The sequence below is a fragment of the Scomber scombrus genome, chromosome 5 (assembly GCF_963691925.1).
Source record: "Scomber scombrus chromosome 5, fScoSco1.1, whole genome shotgun sequence".
Taxonomy (NCBI): Eukaryota; Metazoa; Chordata; class Actinopteri; order Scombriformes; family Scombridae; genus Scomber; species Scomber scombrus.
The window spans coordinates 1,127,529-1,151,639 of record NC_084974.1 but is presented as its reverse complement, the minus strand read 5'-3'; the positions used below and the strand labels follow the sequence as shown (position 1 = coordinate 1,151,639).

The 24,111-nt window shown below is 42.2% G+C and overlaps 1 protein-coding gene across 3 annotated transcripts in view; it reads right to left on the bottom strand.

Annotated features, from left to right (window-relative positions):
• Positions 1-24,111, bottom strand: part of nf1a (neurofibromin 1a) — an 89,562-nt gene that overhangs the window by 38,488 nt on the left and 26,963 nt on the right. The window contains exons 17-34 of one of the 3 annotated variants that reach the window (XM_062418456.1): positions 23,830-24,076; positions 23,641-23,714; positions 22,692-22,775; positions 21,294-21,683; positions 20,444-20,583; positions 18,989-19,111; positions 18,784-18,867; positions 18,554-18,670; positions 17,591-17,772; positions 17,267-17,478; positions 16,999-17,160; positions 16,724-16,821; positions 15,708-15,843; positions 13,201-13,263; positions 3,290-3,448; positions 2,361-2,458; positions 1,623-1,769; positions 1,393-1,539 (exon numbers count right to left, since the gene is read on the bottom strand). In XM_062418456.1, coding sequence (XP_062274440.1) covers positions 1,393-1,539; positions 1,623-1,769; positions 2,361-2,458; positions 3,290-3,448; positions 13,201-13,263; positions 15,708-15,843; positions 16,724-16,821; positions 16,999-17,160; positions 17,267-17,478; positions 17,591-17,772; positions 18,554-18,670; positions 18,784-18,867; positions 18,989-19,111; positions 20,444-20,583; positions 21,294-21,683; positions 22,692-22,775; positions 23,641-23,714; positions 23,830-24,076 — 2,663 coding nt within the window. The remainder of the gene's footprint in view (positions 1-1,392; positions 1,540-1,622; positions 1,770-2,360; positions 2,459-3,289; positions 3,449-13,200; positions 13,264-15,707; positions 15,844-16,723; positions 16,822-16,998; positions 17,161-17,266; positions 17,479-17,590; positions 17,773-18,553; positions 18,671-18,783; positions 18,868-18,988; positions 19,112-20,443; positions 20,584-21,293; positions 21,684-22,691; positions 22,776-23,640; positions 23,715-23,829; positions 24,077-24,111) is intronic. The other 2 variants (XM_062418457.1, XM_062418458.1) reach the window with 2 other exon arrangements.

Genomic DNA, 24,111 nt, shown 5'->3' with positions numbered 1-24,111 from the left:
ATGCATTGAGATGCATCAATAATCCATTTATCATCACATCATAGATCTCTGAATCAGAATTTAAAGGTGCCCAGAGACTCCCACCCCTAAATTGAAGATCTTTTAATAGTCAGTATGAACATGAGGAATGATTACAGAGAGGAAAACCTCTTTACTGTTCATATGCAGTCACTTTTATGAGTTTTTAAGTGTGTCTGTCTACATCTGTGCTGCTGAGTGCAGATGAACTAAATGTCTTTGTATCCAAACAGAGAACAGTTACAGGACCCAGTCTATGGACATAATATAACAAGTTCCCATTAGTGCTAATGATACTGCTTTGCTCTGAAAGCTTTTTGGAAGCTGCAGCTATAACAGCTATTCTCTCCTCTGTATGCAGTTACAAACAGACTAGTTGAATGTGAAAGCTGACTAGTTGAAGGTAGATTTAAACTAAGCACAGAGTTTGTAGTGTGGTTATGGGATGTGACCTTCACATTATCAACATGAAAGTTGGTTTGACTAAAGTGGATGTTGGGCGGTCAGTGGAACCACTGTGTGTCAATATCTCACAAATGTCACGTATTGCCAAACAGGATATGTGTCACCACAGAGTATCATCCAAACACTTCATCAAGCTCCTACAGCGAGCTACACATTTACAACCCAACTGACACACACACTGAGTGACACCTGTACCATTTAAGGCAGCGAGTGTGTGGTGTGTGTGTGTGTGTGGATGCTACTAACTTAGTTTGACAAGTCAAGTGGGAGCTTTTTCACTTCAGCAGGGCTCAGTCGACATGCTGTTGATATCAGCAGAAACATCTCCATGACAACTAAGCAAACTGTGTGTTTGAGGTTGACAAAGCCTTTGATGCATTGAGATGCATTAATAATCCATTTATCATCACATCATAGATCTCTGAATCAGAATTTAAAGGTGCACAGAGACTCCCACCCCTAAATTGAAGATAGTCAGTATGAACATGAGGAATGATTACAGTGAGGAAAACCTCTTTACTGTTTATATGAACACATCACTGCTGCACTTGAAAATCTGTGAACCTGTCCTTTAAGACAGTGATGAGGTGGCAGTGAGGTTTAGAACACATTTTCCATTTAGGGTTCATTAAGTGTGTCTACACTCCACTTCTGATAATCAGTGATAATATCAATCACCACATCCTGAATATATAAAGTATCACATGACCAATGCACACGCTGTGGGAAAACATTTCACACTAGGTAGCACATAAAGTATCAGTCTATGTAAAAATGAAACATTACAGCTACAGAATGAAAAGAAAGATGAGGCTCAGCAGAGAGGTTTTGATTGGTAAAAGTAAAGAGAGAGGAGCTTTGGTTTACTTCATGAGGAGACATTATGTAACAGGCTGGTACAAATCCTACCTGGTCATGAACTCCTCAAACTTGGAGCTGGTCAGGTTGAGACTGGACCAATGTGTGTCAGCCACAGGTTTGTGTTCAGGAGGACCCAGGTAGGCCAGCAGGGTCGCCATCTTGTCAAAAGGTCTCCTCCCCACAGCCTTGTGGTCCCTGGAAATAAGATGAGGATTTATCAGTGACGAACCTGCACAGTAGAAACATACAACATGCTTAACAAACTCATCTATGCTGACCTGTTACTAGACAGGTACTGGCCAATCCTCTCCTGGTTGTTCCACAGCAGTCTGTGGAGGGCCAGCACATTGCCGTCACTGATGAAGGACAGGCTGTGGTTGACAGAGTCGCTGGGTGGAGAATCAGACGCTATGTCCAAGAAAAACCTGTGGTGGAGAGAAGAGAGAACACATTCAACCTACACACAGAGGATCCACCACATCAGCCTCTCTGCTTTACTATGCCTAACTTGCTTATCTGTCCTCTGCACATGCCCAGTAGGGAGAGAATGACCCATTTTTGTTTTATTGTGGACAGAGGTAATCATTTAGCCTGCCTAATGTAGATGGAGTCAGAATACAGGAGCATTCTTCAGAGCTGCAACATGATAAATGACAGTACTATGCTGGCTTTGAGACACAGGAACACTGTATTTCTCTATAAAACCCACAGTTATACAGCTGCTTTACAATCAAAATGTCTTGTCTACCAAATGAAGTGATTGTTTCATTACTTAATATTTAAGCATACTTTCTGTAGTTATACAGTATCATGGGTCCATTTATTTGAAGCCATGACATCCTCTAGTTTTAGCCCTTTCAGATGCCACCATATGTCGTTTTCAGCTAAATCAACACTTTTAACCAAACCATAATTCTAACTATAATTCTAGCCAAAGCAATACACCATGCCCACAGTTTATTACTGCAGCTGTTGTATTTGGAGGATTTCTGTGTTCAGACTGGAACGTGTTTTACCTCCTGGCTGAATCAAAGTTGCTCTTCACAAAGTCATTAAAAGGCCTCATGTGCTCTTCTTTTGTAAACAACACGTGGTTGGCAATGCTCTGCAGAATCTGGAGGAAAAGACAAAAATATACACATATTAAATATGAGGGATGATAGATATCAAACATTTGATTAATGGCCTGGCCTCTAACAGCACACACACAGAGTCTTTTCCAGCCTACCTCAACTATAGTTTTGACTCTACTACATATTATTTCATCATTTATTTCCATGTCACCCAGTGCAGTGATGGAGCTCACTGATGTATTTCTGATCGTTTTTGGTAAACAACAGAGCTCAGCTCTACAGCACAAAGGAAAACAATATATCAGACTTTGATACACACGCAGTACTTGTTAGTAGTGTTGCAAAATGAACCTGTTCATATTTGAATGAATTGGAAATATTGAATGTGTTAAAGCATTACTGTGTTTCAGAGTGAAGATAGTGGTATCATATGAAACTAGATGACTGAGGCATCCATTGATATCAACAGTGTGATGAGGAAGCTGAATAAACTAATGATAACAACAATAATAATAATAATAATAATAATAATAATACCTTTCATTTTGTCCCTATGAACTCTCTCTGTGTCAATCACAATCTTTCCTTCTTTATTTTATATTTGATGGATTTTTGTGAACATTGTTGAAATGCAACTGACACTTGAACATGGGTTGGGTTGATAATTGTCATTTGGGTCTGTTAAGCTGACAGTCAGTGGTTTTGATGGCTTTATTGGATTCTGTTCACGAGACAATTTGTGTTCAATGTTACAAAGATGAAATTAAAGTACATAATTAAAAACATTTCTTGTATCTGATTGAATCAGTACCACATGTTGCTACCCCCACATGACTGAAACTATTCAAAATGATTCATCCAGTCACTTTTACCTTGGACATGAGTTTGAGACCTCGCTCTATCCTGAGCAGGGGCTTCTTATCCAAGATACCAGCCTCGTAGGGGGACACAATTGCCGGGTTGACAAAGCGTAGAAACATGGCGCTGCCCACTGCACCGATGCTGTTCTGTGGGAACCGCTGACTCACCACCTGTGTGAAGGAGGATGGAAGGGGCCGGGGAAGACAAAGGAGGGGAAACGAAGGGGAAATGCAGAACAAATGGAACAGAGGAGAAAAGTTTGAGCAGGGAAACGGGTTTAAGCAAAGGAAAGAAGAAAATATTGAATATGGATTTCCAAAAAAATGAAGGAGCACGAATGAGGGAATGATAAAAAACAAAAGAATATATACATGTATCAATATGTGTAACGGGTGAAAAAGCGGAGTGAGGTGAGCCATGACCAAAATGATAAAAGGTGTTGGGTTCAGGAGGAACAACAGTGGAGAAAGACATTAAGAGAGGCTTAGAAACAATCGCAATTCATGTTGGGCGTTAAGAAGAGCGAGGAAGTTTCTGTCTCCAATTAAAGCCCAAGTAAGAAGTAAGACAGAGAGAGAAAGACAAGGAACCCAACCGTCTTCTCTCTGCTGGGGAAAAAAGATTGTGAACTGGAATTCATCATTACCAACAAAAAAAACAAAAAAAAAAGAAGGGGGCAGATGTAATAGATGTAGAGCCATGAGTTGTGATGCAAAGCAGTGGATGAGCCACACATGTGACCATCCAACAACATCACAACCCGTACGTCACATCTTGCTTTGAGGCAAAGCAGGGTTGTGTGTGTGTGTGTGTGTGTGTGTGTGTGTGACGCATTCCAGAGGAGACACAATTTAACGTCACATGTTCCAGAATCGGACACGGTCAGTGCTGCTGAGCTTCCGATCAGTCTACAACATGTATGAACGGTTACTAAAAACATGTATCATTCTAGGGCTTTATATCACTTTCTACACTGAAGGATGAGCAGCTAAAAAGTTCCAACAAATCCCTAAAATATATATGACGACACAGACCAGAGGCACACCATTCTAATGTTTACTAACACGTTTTGTTATCCTTTGCCCATTGAAGGAAGAGTCTGGTTTATTATAACTTAGGTCTCATTATTAGAGCCCCACAGATCAGTCCACTGATATTATTGGCCGATATTGACCTATCACAGATGTATTGGTATGTATGTTGTCCAACGTGTGAATTTCTTCTTTTTTTAATCTATAAAGTTAAATAGGCAGCATTTTATATAGATTTGATTCTTTTTCTTTATTCAAGTTTGATATATACATACATGGATTTTCTTCCTGTTTTTTGTTCATAGTTTTTGATCATTATTAAATACTCAGTGAAGTTCACTCTTTTTGTTTGCTGATGTCATTTAATACAATAAGGTATATTCCTAATCTGTCAAATATGTCCTCATTACATATATTTGTCACAAGTGATGACCACTTTTGATGAATCATTGTAAATAATATGTATTCATGTATATATCCTATAAGTATATGTCGGCTGATATATTGATATCGGAATAGTTTTACTCCATAATACTGGTATCAGCATCGGCCTCAAAACTCCAGTATTGGTTGGGCTATATTCATTCCTAATAATAATAAAAATAATAATAACAAGTAAATCTGAGCTCTGAGAACACAGTGACATCATTAAAAGAAGTCAGATGAGTTCAGAAACACAAGCAATGAAACATGTTTGTACTAAGGAGCCACAGGAAGTACACTCAACTAAACAAGGAAGTAAAAATCTCTTGTGTGCTTTCCTGTTTGCATTTCCGCTGTGTCTGAAGAATCATGAGTATTAGCCAAATCACACTGATAATGTGTTCAATTTGAAGACATGCAGAGGTGATAAAGGAAATGATCTGTGGAGTGTTCTAAGCTTATTTCTTCCTTTATTCCACCATCAATCAATCTATTCTTCACTCTTTATATCCCGAGTTGTAATAAACTGGAATGACCCCTTAAAACAGTAAGTAGCAGCAACCACAAACTGCCCTAATATCAGCCGGAACTACACTGGTAAGAATGGATTCCAATTGGGACACACTGAAAACCAACATCTGTAGCAAAACCAGTGAATCCTCTGTCTACAGTCAGTTTGTCCAGTGAACTTCATGTTTCACCTACTACAGTATGTGTGTCATCCTGAACTAATGGGGGGATGACATTCTTTTCTTTTCTTTAACAATGTGTAGTTTTATATTTCTTTTTCCTCTTTCTAGTGTTTTGTCCCCTGCAAGCTTTGAACATATATTACTACTCTCTTGCATGCTCTCTTTTTCCCTTCATCTTTTTTGTTGTATTGAATATCTATTGTGGGTTTCTAGAACTGTATTGTTTTTCTGTTAATTGCTGAGCCCAGGGAGGGTAGCTGCTACCCAGTGCAAGGACTAATAGGGATCCTAAACTAAACCTAAACACAGATGAACTCACTGCATCTGAATTCTAGCGAAACTAGGAATATTTGGCACGAACGTCAACAAGTTACAAAATTGTTCTGACTCGTCTATATTTTCTCCTGCTGTGAAAAGGTGACACCACCAGAATACTCTGTAACTGATATCATTCAGTGACCATAGCTGCTGTGCCACACTACACTGTTTACAGATTTAAATCCTACAATGGTTTGAGTTGGATCAGAAAAACATACTTAGATGATATTGTCCTGTACAGTAATGATGCAATATTAAATACACTGGAATCTCATTTCTACATTGATCAGTTAGACTGGAGGTATGTACGATAAAGGGAGCATTGACGTTAACCCACACAGTGAAACACGTACTGTATCTGCATGCATGAGCACACACACCCATACATTCACTGGCCTTTAATCTCCACTTCTTCCTATGCTCAATTCCCATTCTGTTTAGGAGACCATTATTTTAGTGAGCACACACACATCTTTGTTTCTTCAAAGTAAGAAGAATAACTGACGTGTGTATATGAAAACACTAAAGGATGTATGTTGAAGGACTGGGTACATCAATATGATTTAAAAAGAAAAAATAAGAATGAAAGAGTAGATAACCTTGTTGAATTGACCTCTCTTTAGAGATGATGGGAATGGGTTTTTACTGCGTATTAAAAAAGTCAGACAGTGGGGAGTAGTCAGCTGTTTCTCCACTTCCTGGAGAACTCAGAGATAAATCACAAGCTGGACTAAAACCTTTCCCCTCAGTCAATGGCACTTGATGACAACGCACTATTTCATCCAGTGAACGAGAAAAGCTTCCCCCTTTCTGTGCTCTTGTGGCGAACCTCAAAAAATGAGGCAGAAACGTGAGTGAACTATCCTGCAACATGGAAACAAGTTTAGTATAGTTTACTTAATGTCAATGCATCCAATGTTGTTCTTTTCTGACTCTAGCAGCACATATGCAGTTCTCCAGACAGCAGGTCGATGTGACTCGATCAGATGCTGGTGCAGCCACAGCAGTCTGCAGCAGCATCTTTACAATCATTCTTCCTTCCAGTTGAATCTGTCAGTCACGTGCTGCTCTGCTGCACACCAGCAGTTTTATATGACCTGTGGAAGACCTGAGCTGCTAAACTGAATGAACCTTTCATTGTGTTTTACAACCAACACCAAATATTACCCATTTAAAATACTCCACACACCACATCACCTCAATGTAAACCTGATTAAGACCTGAACTTTCAGCTGCTGAACTCTGACATACAGTTTGTTCTCCATAAAAGAATATGGAGAAAAAAAATCCAACACATTAAAACTGTTGTCTTATTTTGAAGGGTATTTTCCCAGACCTGGAAACTACTTATAAGTTGTAACAAATGATAAAACCACATCACATGGTATAAAGGTTTTATCTGACACATTTACAGCAATGCCAGTGGAAACTTAGTTGTAAAACCTCTCAAAAAGCCAAGCTGAACCATACACACCTATGTTTGAAATACACAATAAATAGAAACATCTTCCCACAGTGTGACCGACTCCTCTCCTGAGAAGCTGCGCTGCTTCCGGCCTCATCACATTTATCCCAATCTACATCACCACAATCACAACAGCTCCAACCTGCAGCCAGTAAATACATTCATGTAATAAAGATTTAACCTGATTTTATTTATCAAAATGATGCACCCCAAATTTCTGGATAATATATACTGAAGAAGGCACAAACTGGGTGACATACTCATGCAGATATGTAAATGTTCTGGTAGTAAAGGGCAAACAGACGACGTACAACAAACTGCAGCTACTGGCCAAAAATGAATGATATGAAAGGTGACACATAAATATCAAGTAACCACAACATTACAATGTTTCTGCCTCAGACTGCTGCTTTTCATTTTTGTCGTGTTTCTGTATTTGTCTTTTTTCATATTTAAAAAAAATGGTTAAATGATGATAAAGTGAAGAGGTGTAGGGTTTCTCTCTCACAAAAATATACATGCTGTGCCCTTGATGTACAAACAATTAAACACTGTAGCAACTCCACTACAGCAGGCAGTGTGACATCATGATGACAATCAGACACATCAGTTTAAGAAACAACAGAATGAGGTTCATGTTGTCCTATATGTAGACTGATGAAATGACAGGTTGATGGAGCTTATTCACAATGTACATAAATGAAGAATTAAACATAAATACAGTCATGCTTCATATGGTATGACTGGAGAATTTCAGGGCTTAATAAATAAACAATCCCTTAAATCTGCTTATTAGAGAAGTGTCACCATGATATGTAGTGAGTGAGACATTTGAGACTTGTCAGATCTCTGGGGAACATACTATGGAATAGAAACTGTGTTGCTAAATAACCTGTTACATGGCTGACTGATACTATATGTCAGTAGAGGCAGCCACACTACATTCTGTGGACCAGCTCCTGGTTTATGCTGCTACAGGCTTAGACTGCAGACTCCCACTCCCATGATGCACTCATCTCCTCTCTCCTCCTCTCTCTCTCTATCCATCCATCTATATCCATTAACATTCATGTACTATTAATACATTCAATCACCTAAACTTCTTCCCCGGAGTTGTCTGTGCTTTCTCGTCTCACAGGTAATCTGGGCCTGTAGACGTCCGGATGACAGATTCCAGTCCCGGACCTTCTAGCTTCAATGTTGATTTTCTATGTGCTTCTCTCTCTCTCCTATTCTTCCTCTCTCTCCTCTCTACCCCAACCGGTCGAGGCAGATGTTCTCCCACTTTGAGCCTGGTTCTGCCTGAGGTTTCTTCCTGTTAAAAGGGAGTTTTTTCTTGCCACTGTCACTAAGTGCTGCTCATGTGGGAATGTTGGGTCTCTTTAAAATTAAAACCTGAAGAGTACGGTTTAGAACCTGCTCTATGTGTAAAGTGCCTTGAGATGACTTTGTTGTGATTTGGCGCTATACAAATAAAGATTGATTGATTGACCACACTCACCAGCCCACAGCAGCCACATGCATGGTGGAAGAGCACCAAGTGAGGTGCACACTGAGGGCTGTGAACCCGAGGAAAACGGCAGGACCCGATGGTGTCTCTGGACGGGTGCTGAGGGACTGTGCGGACCAGCTGGCTGGGGTCTTCACCGAGATCTTTAACCAGTCACTGTCTCAGTCTGCCGTCCCTTCCTGCCTGAAATCCTCCACAATTGTCCCACTCCCGAAGAAGAACAACACCAGCATCCTGAGTGATTACCGACCAGTAGCTCTTACACCTGTCATTATGAAGCGCTTTGAGAAACTGGTCCGGAAGCACATCACTTCAAATCTTCCACCCAGGTTTGACCCTCACCAGTTCACATACAGAGCCAACAGGTCCACAGAAGACGCTATAGCCACAGCTCTCCACTCTGCTCTGTCCCACCTGGAGCAGCAGGGGAGCTACGCGCGGCTGCTCTTTGTGGACTTCAGCTCGGCGTTTAACACCATCATCCCCAACAGACTGGTGAACAAGCTGTCAGACCTGGGAATATCTCACTCCATCTGCCTCTGGATCAAGACTTCCTGTCTGACCGCTCCCAGAGGGTGAGAGTAGGCCCCCACATCTCCTCAGCGCTCATCCTAAATACTTGATCACCTCAGGGCTGTGTGCTGAGCCCCCTTTTCTACACCCTCTACACCCACGACTGCACCCCCGTCCACTCCAGCAACTGCGTCATCAAGTTCGCTGATGATACCACTGTGGTGGGGCTCATCTCTGGGGGGGATGAGTCTGCATATCGGGACGAGGTGGAGCAGTTGTCAGTGTGGTGCACAGAAAACAACATGGCACTGAACACTACCAAGACAAAGGAGCTGGTCATAGACTACAGGAGAAATAAAACGGACACTCCGCCCCTGTTCATCGGTGGGGACTGTGTGGAGAGGGTCACAGACTTCCGGTTTCTGGGAGTTCACATAGAGGATGACCTGACCTGGAGCATCAACACCACTGCTATTATTAAGAAGGCACAGCAGAGATTGTACTTCCTGAGAGTACTCAGGAATAACCAACTCTCACAAAAACTGCTTGTGTCCTTTTATTGTTGCTCCATTGAGAGCATTTTGACCTACTGCATGTGTGTGTGGTTCTCTAGCTGCACAGCTGCAGAGAGGATAGCGCTCCAGAGGGTCATCACCACAGCTCAGAAGATTATCGGCTGCCCTCTCCCCTCCCCGAAAGATCTGTACAGTTCCCGCTGTTTCAGGAAAGCTCTCCATATTATCAGGGACCCATCTCACCCAGGACACTCGCTGTTTGAGCTGCTGCCCTCAGGCAAACGCTTCAGGTCATTGAAATTACGCACTAACAGATTAAAAAACAGCTAAAGCTTTTTTTTAGAAGTAATTATTTATTATTATTGTTTCTGCACTTTTAAGGACGGCATCTCAATTTCATTGTGCTTTGTACAACGACAATGACAATAAAAGATTATTCTTTTATTAAATTAATAAGCTTACATTTACCAGCCTGGCTCTAATTTTTAGAGTAGATAACCTGGACAGAGTGAACTGCATGTAGCTTCAGCTTCTGATGCCTGAAAACCTCTCAGAGACTACAAAGGATGCTTAAGGGAGCTTCAATGATGAATTTGTGATTCCACAACTTCCAGTAGGACAAAGTCCACCAAAAAACAGCTTTCATCTCATTCTCATTATAAAGAACCAGAATAATAATAATCACACGTTTCTACTATTTAGAGGATACAAATATTTTATGTATTAAAGAAACAGTCAACATTTTGGCGAGCAGGCTGTTAAAATTCTCTTTAACATTGATATCAGTGTCAACAATATTTTCAAGGTTTGTCCATCTCAAAACCAGGGTGCTTATAGCCTTTAACTATACTTTCTGAGGTACACCTTGTAATATTCACCAGCTGGAATGCTACTGTGCTAGAGTCATGCTACTGTGCTAGAGTCATGCTACTGTGCTAGAGTCATGCTACTGTGCTAGAGTCATGCTACTGTGCTAGAGTCATGCTGCTGTGCTAGAGTCATGCTACTATGCTAGAGTCATGCTACTGTGCTAGAGTCATGCTACTGTGCTAGAGTCATGCTACTGTGCTAGAGTCATGCTACTATGCTAGACTCATGCTACTGTGCTAGAGTCATGCTACTGTGCCAGAGTCATGCTGCTATGCTAGAGTCATGCTACTATGCTAGAGTCATGCTACTGTGCTAGAGTCATGCTGCTGTGCTAGAGTCATGCTACTGTGCTAGAGTCATGCTACTATGCTAGAGTCATGCTGCTGTGCTAGAGTCATGCTACTGTGCTAGAGTCATGCTACTGTGCTAGAGTCATGCTGCTGTGCTAGAGTCATGCTACTGTGCCAGAGTCATGCTGCTATGCTAGAGTCATGCTACTATGCTAGAGTCATGCTACTGTGCTAGAGTCATGCTGCTGTGCTAGAGTCATGCTACTGTGCTAGAGTCATGCTACTATGCTAGAGTCATGCTGCTGTGCTAGAGTCATGCTGCTGTGCTAGAGTCATGCTACTGTGCCAGAGTCATGCCTGTGTGGTAAGAAAACGTGTAGTGAAACTCAAGTTGAACAGACCTTTTCACATCAAACATCTGACTGGTCATGCTCACGTGTAAGTACTGACATTGTTCATTGCATTACAATAATCTGCAGAATGGAGACATTGATAACATTATCAGTTCCACCTGTGCATTCCCTGCAATAACACATCAATATTCCAGCTGGAACAACGGTCTATAAATTCATACACTATTTTAAGGCAACAATATAACGTTGCCCCTGCTTCCAGTCTTTGTGCTAATCTAGGATACTAAACACACAGATGACACTGATGTCTATATTCTCATTTGGTTCGCAAGACAGCAAGAGGGGGATGCCAAAATGTCAGACTATTCCTTTAATTGCTAAAAGTTCAGTGTTTTTTTCACTTGGGATATAACACTGTGCTTATACACAGGGGTTACTGTTTACACATCTAACCTGAACAGTAAAAACTTATCAAAAGTTTGCAGTTTTAGGGTGAATTTTCACTTTCCCATACAGATACCACCTGTATGCTGTTTATCTCTCACATATATTAAGAGCATGTGCTTTTAACTTGACAGCATCACTTAAATTCATATTCATAATTTCCATCGCTCTTCCTGAAGCCTCTGCTAAACTGTATGAAGTCAAACATATGCTTGGTTACCCAGATGTTGTTTTGTTTAAAGAAGTCTTCATATCACACATTGTGCCCATGGGTTTCTACTCAGAATGTGGTAAGTCTTTCATCAATTATCACTGTGATACATTGTTACCCCTCCAGGACAATGTGCGCTGCTCATTTTTAGACACTCACTCAAGAGGCAGCTGCTCTCTGTTCAGGTGGGTTTGCTACCGACTAAAAACAACTACTAACAATAATATCCTACATAATAATGTCCTAACAATCAGCACACACTTTATTTGACCACAAACCTCAATTTCCAAAGCATTTGTGTTGCGTGCTGCTATTAAAGAATATTCTGAATTTTTGGCACGGTATCCTTGGTTCCACATGACTGCAATAGCATTATATATGTTGACTGAAAGTAAGGAAAAGGATCATAGGTCCCCTTTGATACCAGAAGGAACTTCACAGCAGGTCTAAACTAGATGCTATCAGAACTCAACCCTGCCTGCATTGTAAGTGAAAAATGAGCACCGGCAACATCCTGGAGAAAACAGCTGATGATTCTAAACCTTTGAGAATACATGGACATGGCCATTTTAAACCTGTGAGCACAAAGAATCAATCACACGTATGTTTGAGGGGCACATATACAGATTTGAGCGAGATCAGGGCAAATCTGTACATCAGATATTTATATTTAAGGGTGGATTCATTTTACTTTGAGGAACCTCAGAGCGCTGGGGAAAAATATGAATGTACAGAATCATGTTCTCAAGTTGCTCTTGATATATACGGCAGGAAGAAAAACACCATAGAGTTGTGGAAGTCAACCCATGACAGTGAGAGGCCAGTTTATCAGAATATTTCATCTAGAGGCGGTTTCATGTGTTGTAGAAAATGTGAAGCAGGTGAAGCGTGCGGTTGTGTGTGACTGGATTTATTCAAATGATTCATATAAAAAGGTGGAGAAACATGATTTGAGTGCAGATGAAATGTTCTGAGAAAATGTCTACCGGAGTGCAAACAGAGAGTCCAGAAAGAAAAAGAGAAGAAAGAATGCCACTGTTTCCTGAGAACTGTTAATTAAAGATACATAAAAATGGCGCCGATATTAGTACGATGATTTTCAAAGAGGGTTGTACACAAAGTTGAATATGGAAAAAAGAATAAAACATTTCCAGAGAAACACCAAATTAAAACCAATTTTTTTTTTTGTAAAAATGAAGAAAATAAATCAAATGAGTAAAATGCAAAAAAGGCTTTTTTGCTTTAGGGGGAAAAGTGTCTGAGGGAAAATAGATTCTCCAAACTTACTGCTTTTTTGTTTTCCTTTTTTTCTTTTACTGTTGCTTTATTCAGTAGAGAGTGGCAAGTAGCCTACAGAACAGAGATGAGCACAATCATGGTCACAGCACCAGCTTACACACACACACACACACACACACACACACACACACACGCGCACACACACACACACACACATAGCACAGCCCTAACCACTCCAGCTGTACAACACATTCACAGTAAAAAAACACAGAAAAAAATGTCAAAACTGCTGTTAAAGAAGTTCAACACTGCTCAGGGGACTTGAAGCGTGTCCATGCATGCGCTGGTGTGCTTTGATTTCTTTTAGTGTGTGTGTGTGTGTGTGTGTGTGTGTGTGTGTCTGTGTGTGTGTGTGTGAGTTTGTGTCTACACAGCTGCAAAAGGAAGTCCAAAATGGAGAATGAGAAATCAAACATGTAACCAGATGGGAAAAAAAATACAAAATCTGTGATCAGAAACCCAAAACACTTAAGTTTTGTGTGTATGAAGCATTTTACATTAGTGGCTAATTGAACACCTTAACAATGTTATCTATTCATTGAGCTGAAGGGTGCAAGCAGTGAAGGGAGCTTCTGTTCCACAGTTGGAGGGGTGGTGCAGCAGCAGCAGCAGCAGCAGCAGCAGAGTGAAGCTGCTCACACATTTCAGTTGAAATAAAAGCAAAGTCAAACTCAGTGGATGTGGACTGTGTGTACTGTTAGACCAACATATTCATATGTCAGTCAGCTATCATCTTCCTATGATGTGATCACAGCTAGTGCATCACTGGGTCATTTATTAGTGTAGATGTGTGTATGGATACACCTATCAATGTCTAGGTGCTGCTCACTATTTTTAACATCTTAAACAATGTTGTCTTTTAAACTCTATGTAGGGTAAAGAAGTTGGCAGGGTTCTATATTTCCTGCTAAACCAAACCTCCATGTTTATGTCACTGGTTTCAAACTGAACAATGTACAGCTCATCTGGTTCTCATGCTCCACAGAGATGGAAGCACATGTCTTCTCCTCTGATTAAGATTGATGTGAAAGAGTCTAAACATCATGGCCTGACAGATGAGGTGTGATCACAGCTGTAGAGTCAACACCTATTACACGTGTGACACAGGACCTCATCTTGATGGTTTTTGCCATCAATCATAGAATCTCATCAGACACTTCATCCACTGTTAACACTACATTTCACCTCTTATAAGTGTAATGCAGTACATGCAACAGCCAGCTTATCTTTTGGGTATAAATGTCTTACTATATATTACTTTTCCATGTAAAGAAAGGGAGTTGCTGCTTTGGTAACTCATTAGACCAGCTGTGCTGTGTGTGGAAGTCTGGATCAATCTATGTCATGTTCATGTGTTTTGAGTGGAAGAAATGTTTTTGATTCTACTTCACTAAGACACCTGCATTCAAACCTGCATTAACTGTTTTTCATGACTACTTGGTGGAACCTGAACAAGCTGTTAAACAAAACAAAAAACATCTGGCATAACTATAAAACAACAAACTTAGAGTCAACTTTGCACATCGAGCGGACACAAAGTACATTAGCATTCATTTGGTTTCATGTTTCTGTGATTTGCTTTCTTTTAGCCGAGCTGCTGGAAATAAGGTTGGTGAGAGTGGAGCCATGAGCACAAAGACATATGAGGGGAAACTGTGAAGTTGGCTATTTACTGCTGCCGCCTGTGATATTATTATGATATATATATATATTACTGTCTCTAATATGAGACTACCAATGCTTTTGCTATGTGCTCCTGTGTTACAGAATGTGTGTCACTTTACAACCAAGATATATTCTGTTTACACACTGTGGGTCCACTAATCATTTCCACAAATGGATTGATGTTAACATTTCTTCCAGTTTGACCAAATTGATCTTTTCATCTACAGACTGAGTTCAGATGTTTACTATACAACTGCACTTCTAGACTGAGGTACGTAAACAATTAACTGATGGCAAAAACCAAGAATATAAGGTCCTGGTTTTAAATGACTAAGGTTCTACTGTCCCATGATGCTTCAGGTGCTTGCCTGCCCTGACATTACAGTATCAACACTGAGCATGTGGAAACTCTGGGACGTGAAAATGTTCAAACAGAAGATCAGAATCTATTTAGCTGAGAGATAATGTCCTGCTGTGCACTGATGCGTGTGATGTAGAGAGCAGTGAGTTGAGCAGCATCAGGAAGCATCAGGAAGCCTCAGAGTGGAGAGGCGGGAGCTTGAAATGTGTAAGTGACACTGCACACAAACAGGTAAGGGCAGAGGGGGCAAGGTGAGCAGCTTGGGGCCATGGTGGAGTGTGAGAGTGAGAGAGAGAGAGTGAGAGAGAGAGAGAGAGAGAGAGCGCAAGAGAGAGAGAGAGAGAGAGAGAGCGGAGAGAGAGAGAGAGAGCACAAGAGAGAGAGAGAGAGAGAGAGAGAGAGAGCGAGAGAGAGAGAGAGCGAGAGAGAGAGAGAGAGAGAGCGAGAGAGAAAGGGGAGGGGGGTCTACCTGGTAGAGACAGTGGCAGACGCTGCGGAGCTGTGGGGGGAACTCGCTGGACGAGCCGATGATGGCCTGGAAGAAGCGCTCAGTGATCTGCAGCAGGTTCCTCTGGTTCTCCTCCAGGTTCTCACCTTGTTCAAGTCTGATGAGACAAACAAGCAGCTCCTGTTTTACAGCTGCTATAGAAACTTTCACATCTCTTGACCTTGTGTTGTACTATCTATACATTTGTTAAAGCACTTCAGTACAAAGTCAAGGTGAGGAACAGGTTGTGTTATGTGGCACAACAAGACAGTGAAGCTCTGTAAAGGGAGCCATGTTTCCACACCTGGGCAGCTTCATATCTTATTGAATTGGAGCCATCTCTAAAGAAGCTACAGTAACCTCCGTTTTCAGGGAGGAAGGAACATGTCACCCAGTCCAGCAGTGTGGCTCAGTCATGTGTTTTTGGTTTTTTTTGGACAACAACAGAAATCTACAGCACTGAGGAACAAGATATATCAGCACAAGATTTGTCGACAATAAGAAAAATTTAGAAAATTAGGTTTTATTCTTTAAATGACCCTGATACACACACCAGTTTACCAAAGCTGGGCAGTGTCTGACCAACATCTAACCCTGGTCCAGAAGAGGGTGAACTGGCACGTGTCAGTTTAAATACAGTATCAAACAGTTTGAATAGTGGATTGTTTTCCTATTGTCTCTTTTTGTTTGTTTGGTCCTTTTGGAATTTCAGCTCAGTGGCAAATGTTAAATATACATGTACACATCCGTTGTATTTAATATTTTGTTAATAGAGTTAAAAGAAGTAGAAAAGGTCTCAGGCTGGAGTTAGGAACTGTGTGGAAGGAACATATCTGAACATGTGGTATTCACAGCACCACCATGTGGACAGCGGGATTCATTTTTAATGCCTGAAGACACGATGACATTTTCGAGTTTATGAGTGATGTTGAGCTGCTGTGTGAAAATTTAACTGTATGAATAGGACATGTTGTCACAGCAGTAATGCAGACTCTTACCTGGTGGGATCCACCTCAAAGCTGATGTGATCAGGTGTGGTGATGACTCCTCTTAATAAAGGCTCCAGTAGCTTCTGCAGGTATGCTGCTCCATACACCTGACATCACACACAACTCAGTTAATTACATACATGCAACCAGACAGAAGTCATATCACATATACTGGAGGTGTTTGTAATTATCATCAAGTATTCCAGCTCAACATGTAATCTAATCATGTTGACATGTTAGGATGTTTTTAATACAGATCTCAGGTGACTTGCAGTGTTTTCTACCTTGAAACAGAAGGTCATTATTTTGCTGGCCAGGCTGTTTCCTCTGAAGAGTGTCTGCATGGAGTCGGCCAGCTCCACCTCTTTGGAGAACATGTTCCACAGCAGCTGGTAGAGGAGGTGGCGCGAGTCGAACAGTGTCACCAGGACTCGGGCCAGCTCGTCCTGCACGTACCACAAATAACATCAGTTCCCATCCCCACAGCTGATGGCAGCATGTCAGTGCATACGTACAGAGAGGGTTGATAATGGTAAACTACTGATTACTCACCCACTGAGAGCCAGGAACAACGTTAGCCAGCGCCATGGCGATGGGCAGCTCTCCCTGGTCTCCCATCATGGTGACCAGCTCCACCAGCCTCTCAAAGCGGTCTGCCAGCACTGTCTCAGCCAGCGTGTCGAACTCTGTCCCCTGCTGCAGGATCTTGGTCAGCACCTCCATGAAGGTGGCTCGAGTCTGCAGGTCTTTGTGGTAGCCCAGACCTGTGGGGGAAGGAAGGGAGGGAGGAATTTTACCCAACATGATGTAACTTCTCTGCACACAGTGACATTTTTAAATGCTGTTAAATAGAGTGAGGTGATATGTTTGTCTTACCGATGGAGTGCATGAGGCCGCTGTCTACGTTAGCGTTGAGTAGGTTGGACATGGCCAGAACAGTGCAGTGACGAAGTGAAGCCAGGCGGCGGGACATTCCTCTCTTGCGTCCCCCAACTGCCTGACCCTCATCCTCCACCTCACTGCAGTCATTCAGCAGGTTCATGAACAGGGTGAAGTACCTGCACAGCACCAACACCAGTAGTGTGGTTAGAAAATGTACCACACATTTGTTCTCAGATTGATTGATGGGTAGATGTCATGAAATCATTTATTTCTCCTTCTCCCTCTCTCTCTCAACCCCAACAGTGGAGACAGATGGCCGCCCACTTAGAGCCTGGTTCTGCCTGAAGTTTCTTCCTGTTAAAAGGGAGTTTTTCCTTGCTGTTGTCTCCAACTGCTGGTCTCTTTAAATTTAATTAAAGAGTACAGTCTACACCTGCTCTATGTGAAAAGCGCCTTGAGATGACTTTTGTTGTGATTTTGTTTTACAGGAGAAAAACATGATTGAATTTTGATAGAAGAATACAAAGAAAATTATTTTTTTGTATTTTTTGGCATAAATTAAAAAGTTACACCATATGACCTACGTGATCTAAATGGGTTATAAAGGCATTTTTCCTTTCATCTGGACTTTAATTGAATATACAAATAGAGAAGTTCATAAGGCCAGTGTGGTCAGTTTTCCTGTATCTTTCATCCAATAACAAAACCTCCACGTGACATTCCAATGCAGATGGATTTATCCTGTCACCATCTCTCACAGTGACCTGCAGCAATCTAAGTAACCGTGTGCACAAAAACCATTGTGTTAAACAGAATGATACACTCAGAATAAAAGCTGAGTAAAGTCTGTCATTCTCAAATGTCACACTGAACTGTGAGTTATGGTCTTTACTTCTCATAATTAGTGCTATTTTCCATTCCTAGTTTTTCAGTTTTGAGTGACCTCTGTGTTCTTACTTAAGGAAGAGCTGGGACTTGGCCTCCATCAGTTCCACTCCATCTCCCTCCTCGGGCTGCAGAGGAAGACCAGCGAGCAGAGATACGACTGCCTCCATACTGGCCTGGTCCAGGTCCCTGAACACATCAAACACATCACACACATCACATAGATGAAGAAATGTTAAGAAGTGTGCTTTCTTGTGCTCGCCTCAGTCTTTGTATCGTGGGGAGATGAAACAGAGCTGTACCTCGTCAGGCACTTGATGTCATCATCAGCTGCTTGGTTGGAGGTTCCCATCACCCAGTCAGTCAGGTACTCCACCATCTTGTTCCTACAAACAACAGAGCACAAATGACAGCTCCAAACTGACTCAAAGAAAACACATCACAGGTTTAAGACTTGTCACTGTGTGTGTGTGTGTGTGTGTTTGTGTGTGTGTAAATGTCACTGACCTGAACTTCATCTCCTGGCAGAAGGACAGGTCATCTCGTCTCTCCATCATCACTTCCACCAGCTGGCACAGCTTGGTTTTGATCTGGATAGCATGGACCACGTTACCCAGAATGCGTACATACCTAAGGGGAGGAACACAAATCAGTACATCTAAAACAGATCCAGTGTGGTCTGTCTTAGACTGTGGCAACTCATTCTTCAGCAATATTTGGTTTTTCATTCCAAGAGAAGTCAGTCAGAATTTGACATTCAAATCTTCAGCCACAAATCACACTATTTAATGCAATGTTTACATGGTTTATGCTTTGAAATTATTTTATATAAGTATATATTTTTCTACACATGAGATGTTCTTGTGCGACAATTAAGTTGAGATTGAAAAATACTGTCTACACCAAATAATGGATACTTGAGTCAATAACTGTAATGTTCTTTTTCTTTGCTCTGTTGTACCTTAGAAAGTCTACACTGGCTGCTTGTTTCTGCTTTAATCTGTGTTCCTCATTAAACCCTCAGTGGGCTCTGTGCTGATTTGTTGCTCCTGCAGATAGTCAGAGGAGAGGCTGTTTCCCACTGAACATACCACTGGAGTGTTAAGGTCCGGTGAGTAGGACTTATGGCGCTTTTCCACTACACAGTTTCAGCATGACTCGCCTCGCCTCGACTCGCCTCGACTCCGTACGGTTCCTTTTCCATTACAAAAAAGTACCTACTCAACGTGGGCGGGGTCGTCATAGCACGGCTCCGCGAAACTGCCGTGACTTCGTTTTATACGCGACATAAAACACATAAACAATGGAGGACATTGAGGCAGTGGTGTACTTGCTGCTGTATGAGGCTTTCTGTCACACACAAAGCAAGAAAATTGAGCCGTATGGCTGTAACTATGGTTGTAACGCTGCTGCCGGTATTTAAAAATGCCAGGTTTGATTCTTGTGTGGGATGGCTCATGACGCTTCCAGCGACAACTACCAATCAGCGGCCAGCAGTGTGTCGACGTCACATTTTAGTACCGGCTTGGCTCGCTTGGAACCTCACCAGAGCAGGTACTAAAAAAGGACCAGGTACCAGGTACTTTCCCTAGTGGAAACACAAAAAGAACCGAGGCGAGTCCAGGCGAGTCAAGTCGTGCTGGAACGGTGTAGTGGAAAAGCGCCAATAGTAGCATCTAGTGGTGAGGCTGCAGATTGCAACAACAAACCCCCCCCCCCCCCCCCCCTTATGATACTTATAAAAAACATGAGCTCTACAGTGGACTTTTAATCTAAATAACACAACTGATGTCACCTACTTCCTCCATCAGCTTTCTACATGAACAGTTTTGGTTATTTCACCTGAGATATTTCAGCTTTTTGTGTTTTTCTCTGTGCTCGTCTTAGAGGTTTGGGGTGTGGGGGAATCTCTGTTGGAGGTATAAGTCAAGCTGAACTCCATCAGTGGGTGCGAGTACTGACCGGACCAGGTTGAGCATCATGGTCTCAATGCTGGCCTGTCCCAGGTGTTCAGAACTGCCCTCTGTGTGGTTATCCAGCAGGTTCTTCATGATGGCTATGGTCTGCTCCACAAACTGGGTGTTAGTGTCATTGATAGGAACCTGGAAGAGAGCAGAGCCATGGAGCACATGTCAGATACACATCTATGAAGCCATACACAACTTAAAAACTGTAATATTACACATTTAAACTCACTGAGCACTTTATTAGGTACACCTGTGCAATCTAATGCAATCAGTTTTTGTTGATGTTGTCAGAAGGTGATCATTCTACTTTATGTTTATTATTGAGGTCATAGTGGGTGATGGTGATGTACTGGAGTGCATTACATTGAAAAGTGTTCCTAATCGTTTGTTATACAAGAAACATTTTAGTATTTCATGTACAGACAGGGGACAAATTAAAGGACAAACCAACATAACGTGTGTTAGTATGGTGTTGGGCTACCATATAACATGTTGGTCAAAATAGTTTTAAATGCAGAGACTGTGAAGGTCATAACATGTGATTCACATCATTTTCATACTCATCAAACCATTCAGTGAGCCCTCCTGTCCTATAGATGGAACAGACCACTCCCATCAGGACAGAAATGTTTCATCATAGGATAAAGGTGATCACTCACAACTACTTTGCAGTGACCCTTCCCTCTAAGGGGACAAAATGCATAACAGAGCTACCAAACACCCCCACTTTAATTTGTCATCAGTGTGTATTTTCATTCTCAGCAACCCTCATTTGTCCATCATTAATACAGTATGTTATCATTAGCAGCAGATATGTGATGGGGGTAAAATGTGTCTGCACTTACCGGCCCCTGCGTGTCAAAGAACTTTCCGATGCTGTTCCTCAGCTTGTTGAAGAGCATGGGGTACAGGGCGGGGCTGAGCTCCAGCCCCAGCAGGTCTTTGACATTGGTGCGGACGTGGAGGCCGACCCGATCGTGGCCGCACACCAGAAGAGACAGCAGCCGGTCCAGGAAGCGGCTGACCGGTGTCTCGCTGGAGGCTGACGAGGAGCAGGAGGTGGCTGCGCCCACAGGGTTGGACACCTCGCAGGGGCCCATGGAGATCATGGAGTGTTTGCGTTCACTTATGGGCCCCATAGGGGGGCTGTAGGTGGCTGGGCCGGGGGTGCTGCGCTGCTGCAGGCACACACCTCCCAGAGCACACAGGAAGCCAGTCATGTTGATCCACTCCTGCTGTGGAGGGACAGACACACACTGAGTGGAAGAAGCACTACACACTACATCTGAACATGTATTCTAAAGACACGTTTGTTTACTGTGCACAGGTTCACATTTTAATCACGCACAAAAAAAAAACAAACACAAGAAATAAAGGTTTACAACACAGACTTAAAAAGGGAAGTAGTTCAGGTAAAGCAGCAGCTGTTGTAGAGAATACATGTTACATCCACACTAACACATTTTCATTTTAAAACACATAACATCTACTACAGACACCTGCTGCTCTAAAACAGACTTTTGAAAATACTGCCGGGTGGAAATGGAGACTTAAAAATAAATGATGACGCAGACACACATGTTCCACTAGGTCACATGACCATTTACCAGAAGAAAAAAAACCATCAGTCCCAACCAGACACATGCCCGTCAGAAAGAAAGCTACTATTTATTTATTCATTTTTCACATTTGAGCACACACTGCTTGACTTCATTCTGTCTTCACTGAATAGAAATGAAAACTAGAATAAATTGATATGAAACATTCTATTACTGATTCTATTACCATTATCAAAGTGAAACTCTATGTGAAACACAGGGCTGGTAGCAGCAGCAACACCGTCAGTCGAAAAACCACAAGTGTGTGAGCCCCAGCAGTTTAGTGACGCACACGCACCATTGTGCTGTTCCCTGACTGGCTGAAGACAAACAGCTACATTCTCATTCGGTTTTTGAAGACATCAGGCAACAGCTTCTGACATGTGCAACTAACCAGCTCAAACTGCTGCAACTTTTCCTGCAATCCTCTTGTCTTGTAGTGAATCACTGATCTGAACTGGCTTTTGAATGTGAGCCAGCTTCATCATATTGGTAAAACCAATGCCCAAAGATAGCTGCTAATTTACTAACCAGGCTTCCTGGTACATGACCCTGATTGACAGAGAAATGAAGCCCAGTCCACATTTTGTTCAGTCAAAAGGTATAAAGAGAGGACAGACCCCCCCCTCTATGTAACATGCTTACCTGCCCATCATCTGCCTTGTTTTTGGGGAAGTTGAGGATCTGTTTGGTGGCCTGGTCCCATTTACCATATGTGTCCTCCCAAGCCTGAAGGTAAAACCAACACACATTAACAGCATTAAACAAAAGACTGCAAACATGCCTCTAATGCTTTTCCACTATACAGTTCTAGCACTACTCGACTCAGTTTTTTTTGTGTCTCCATCAGGGATAGTACCTGGTAGCTGGTACCTTTTTAGTATCTGCTCTGGTGAGGTTCCAAGCGAGCCGAGCCGGTACTTAAATGTGACGTCGACACACTGCTGGCCACTGATTGGTCAGAGAGTGTCATCGCTGGAAGAGTCATGAGCCGTCCCACACAAGAATCAAACCCGGCATTTTTAAATACCGGCAACAGCATTACAGCCATACGGCTCAATTTTCTTGCTTTGTGTGTGACAGAAAGCCTCATACAGCAGCAAGTACACTACTGCCTCAATGTCCTCCATTGTTTATGTGTTTTGTGTCGCATATAAAACGAAGTCACGGCAGTTTCACGGAGCCGTGCTATGACGACCCCGCCCACGTTGAGTAGGTACTATAGTAATAGAAAAGGTCGTTCCTGGTACCAAACCGAGTCTAGTTGAGCCGAGTCGAGCTGAGTAGTGCTAGAACTGTATAGTGGAAAACGACATTACTAAACAAGACATCTGAGCTTTGATGTGGAGGTTTGTCACAGAAATGTAAGACTGTCCTAGTTGAACATTATTATCATTGACTGTGACAAAATGTTCAAATTACTTGCAATTTACTTCCACATTTCTGAAAATCTATTCATAGCCTTCATTTTGTTTAAATTTTAAAAAGTTGAATCAGCTGTGGATGCTCCTAATGTGAATCATCTGCAGTCTCAGCCAGCAGTGATAAATGAAGGACAGTCATTGGAAGAAAACTAATTTGGAATGAACGTTACCCCAATGTTTCCTTGTGTAGGGTGCTCTATCCTCCTCAGTAAGGCCATCACTCTCTTCTGTAGTGTGGAGCGGCCTGTGAATACAACAACCTCAATGTTAATAAAAACAGTCAAAGCTCTTGTTGGTAAAGCCTTTATGAGTCGTATAAAAACACAAACTGAACAGGGTTGGAAGTTTTTTTGGCTGACCTGTTCCCATCATGTTGCTGACGGAGGCCAGCTCACTGAAGGTGGCGTAGTTGGGCAGGATGGTCTGGACGGGCAGCTCGTCGGCAGCGCTGCGGATGTCAGCCTCCTCACAGAGGTGGCGGAAACACGACATGGCCACAAGCACGGCCTCAGTGTCCGGGCTCCACAGGAACATGTAGAGACACACCTCCAGCTTGGTCTGCGCCTGCCGGCAGACGGGGATGCTGCCGCCCATCGTGGCACACTCCTGAAGGATTGAAGATATACTTTCACATCTTTCTG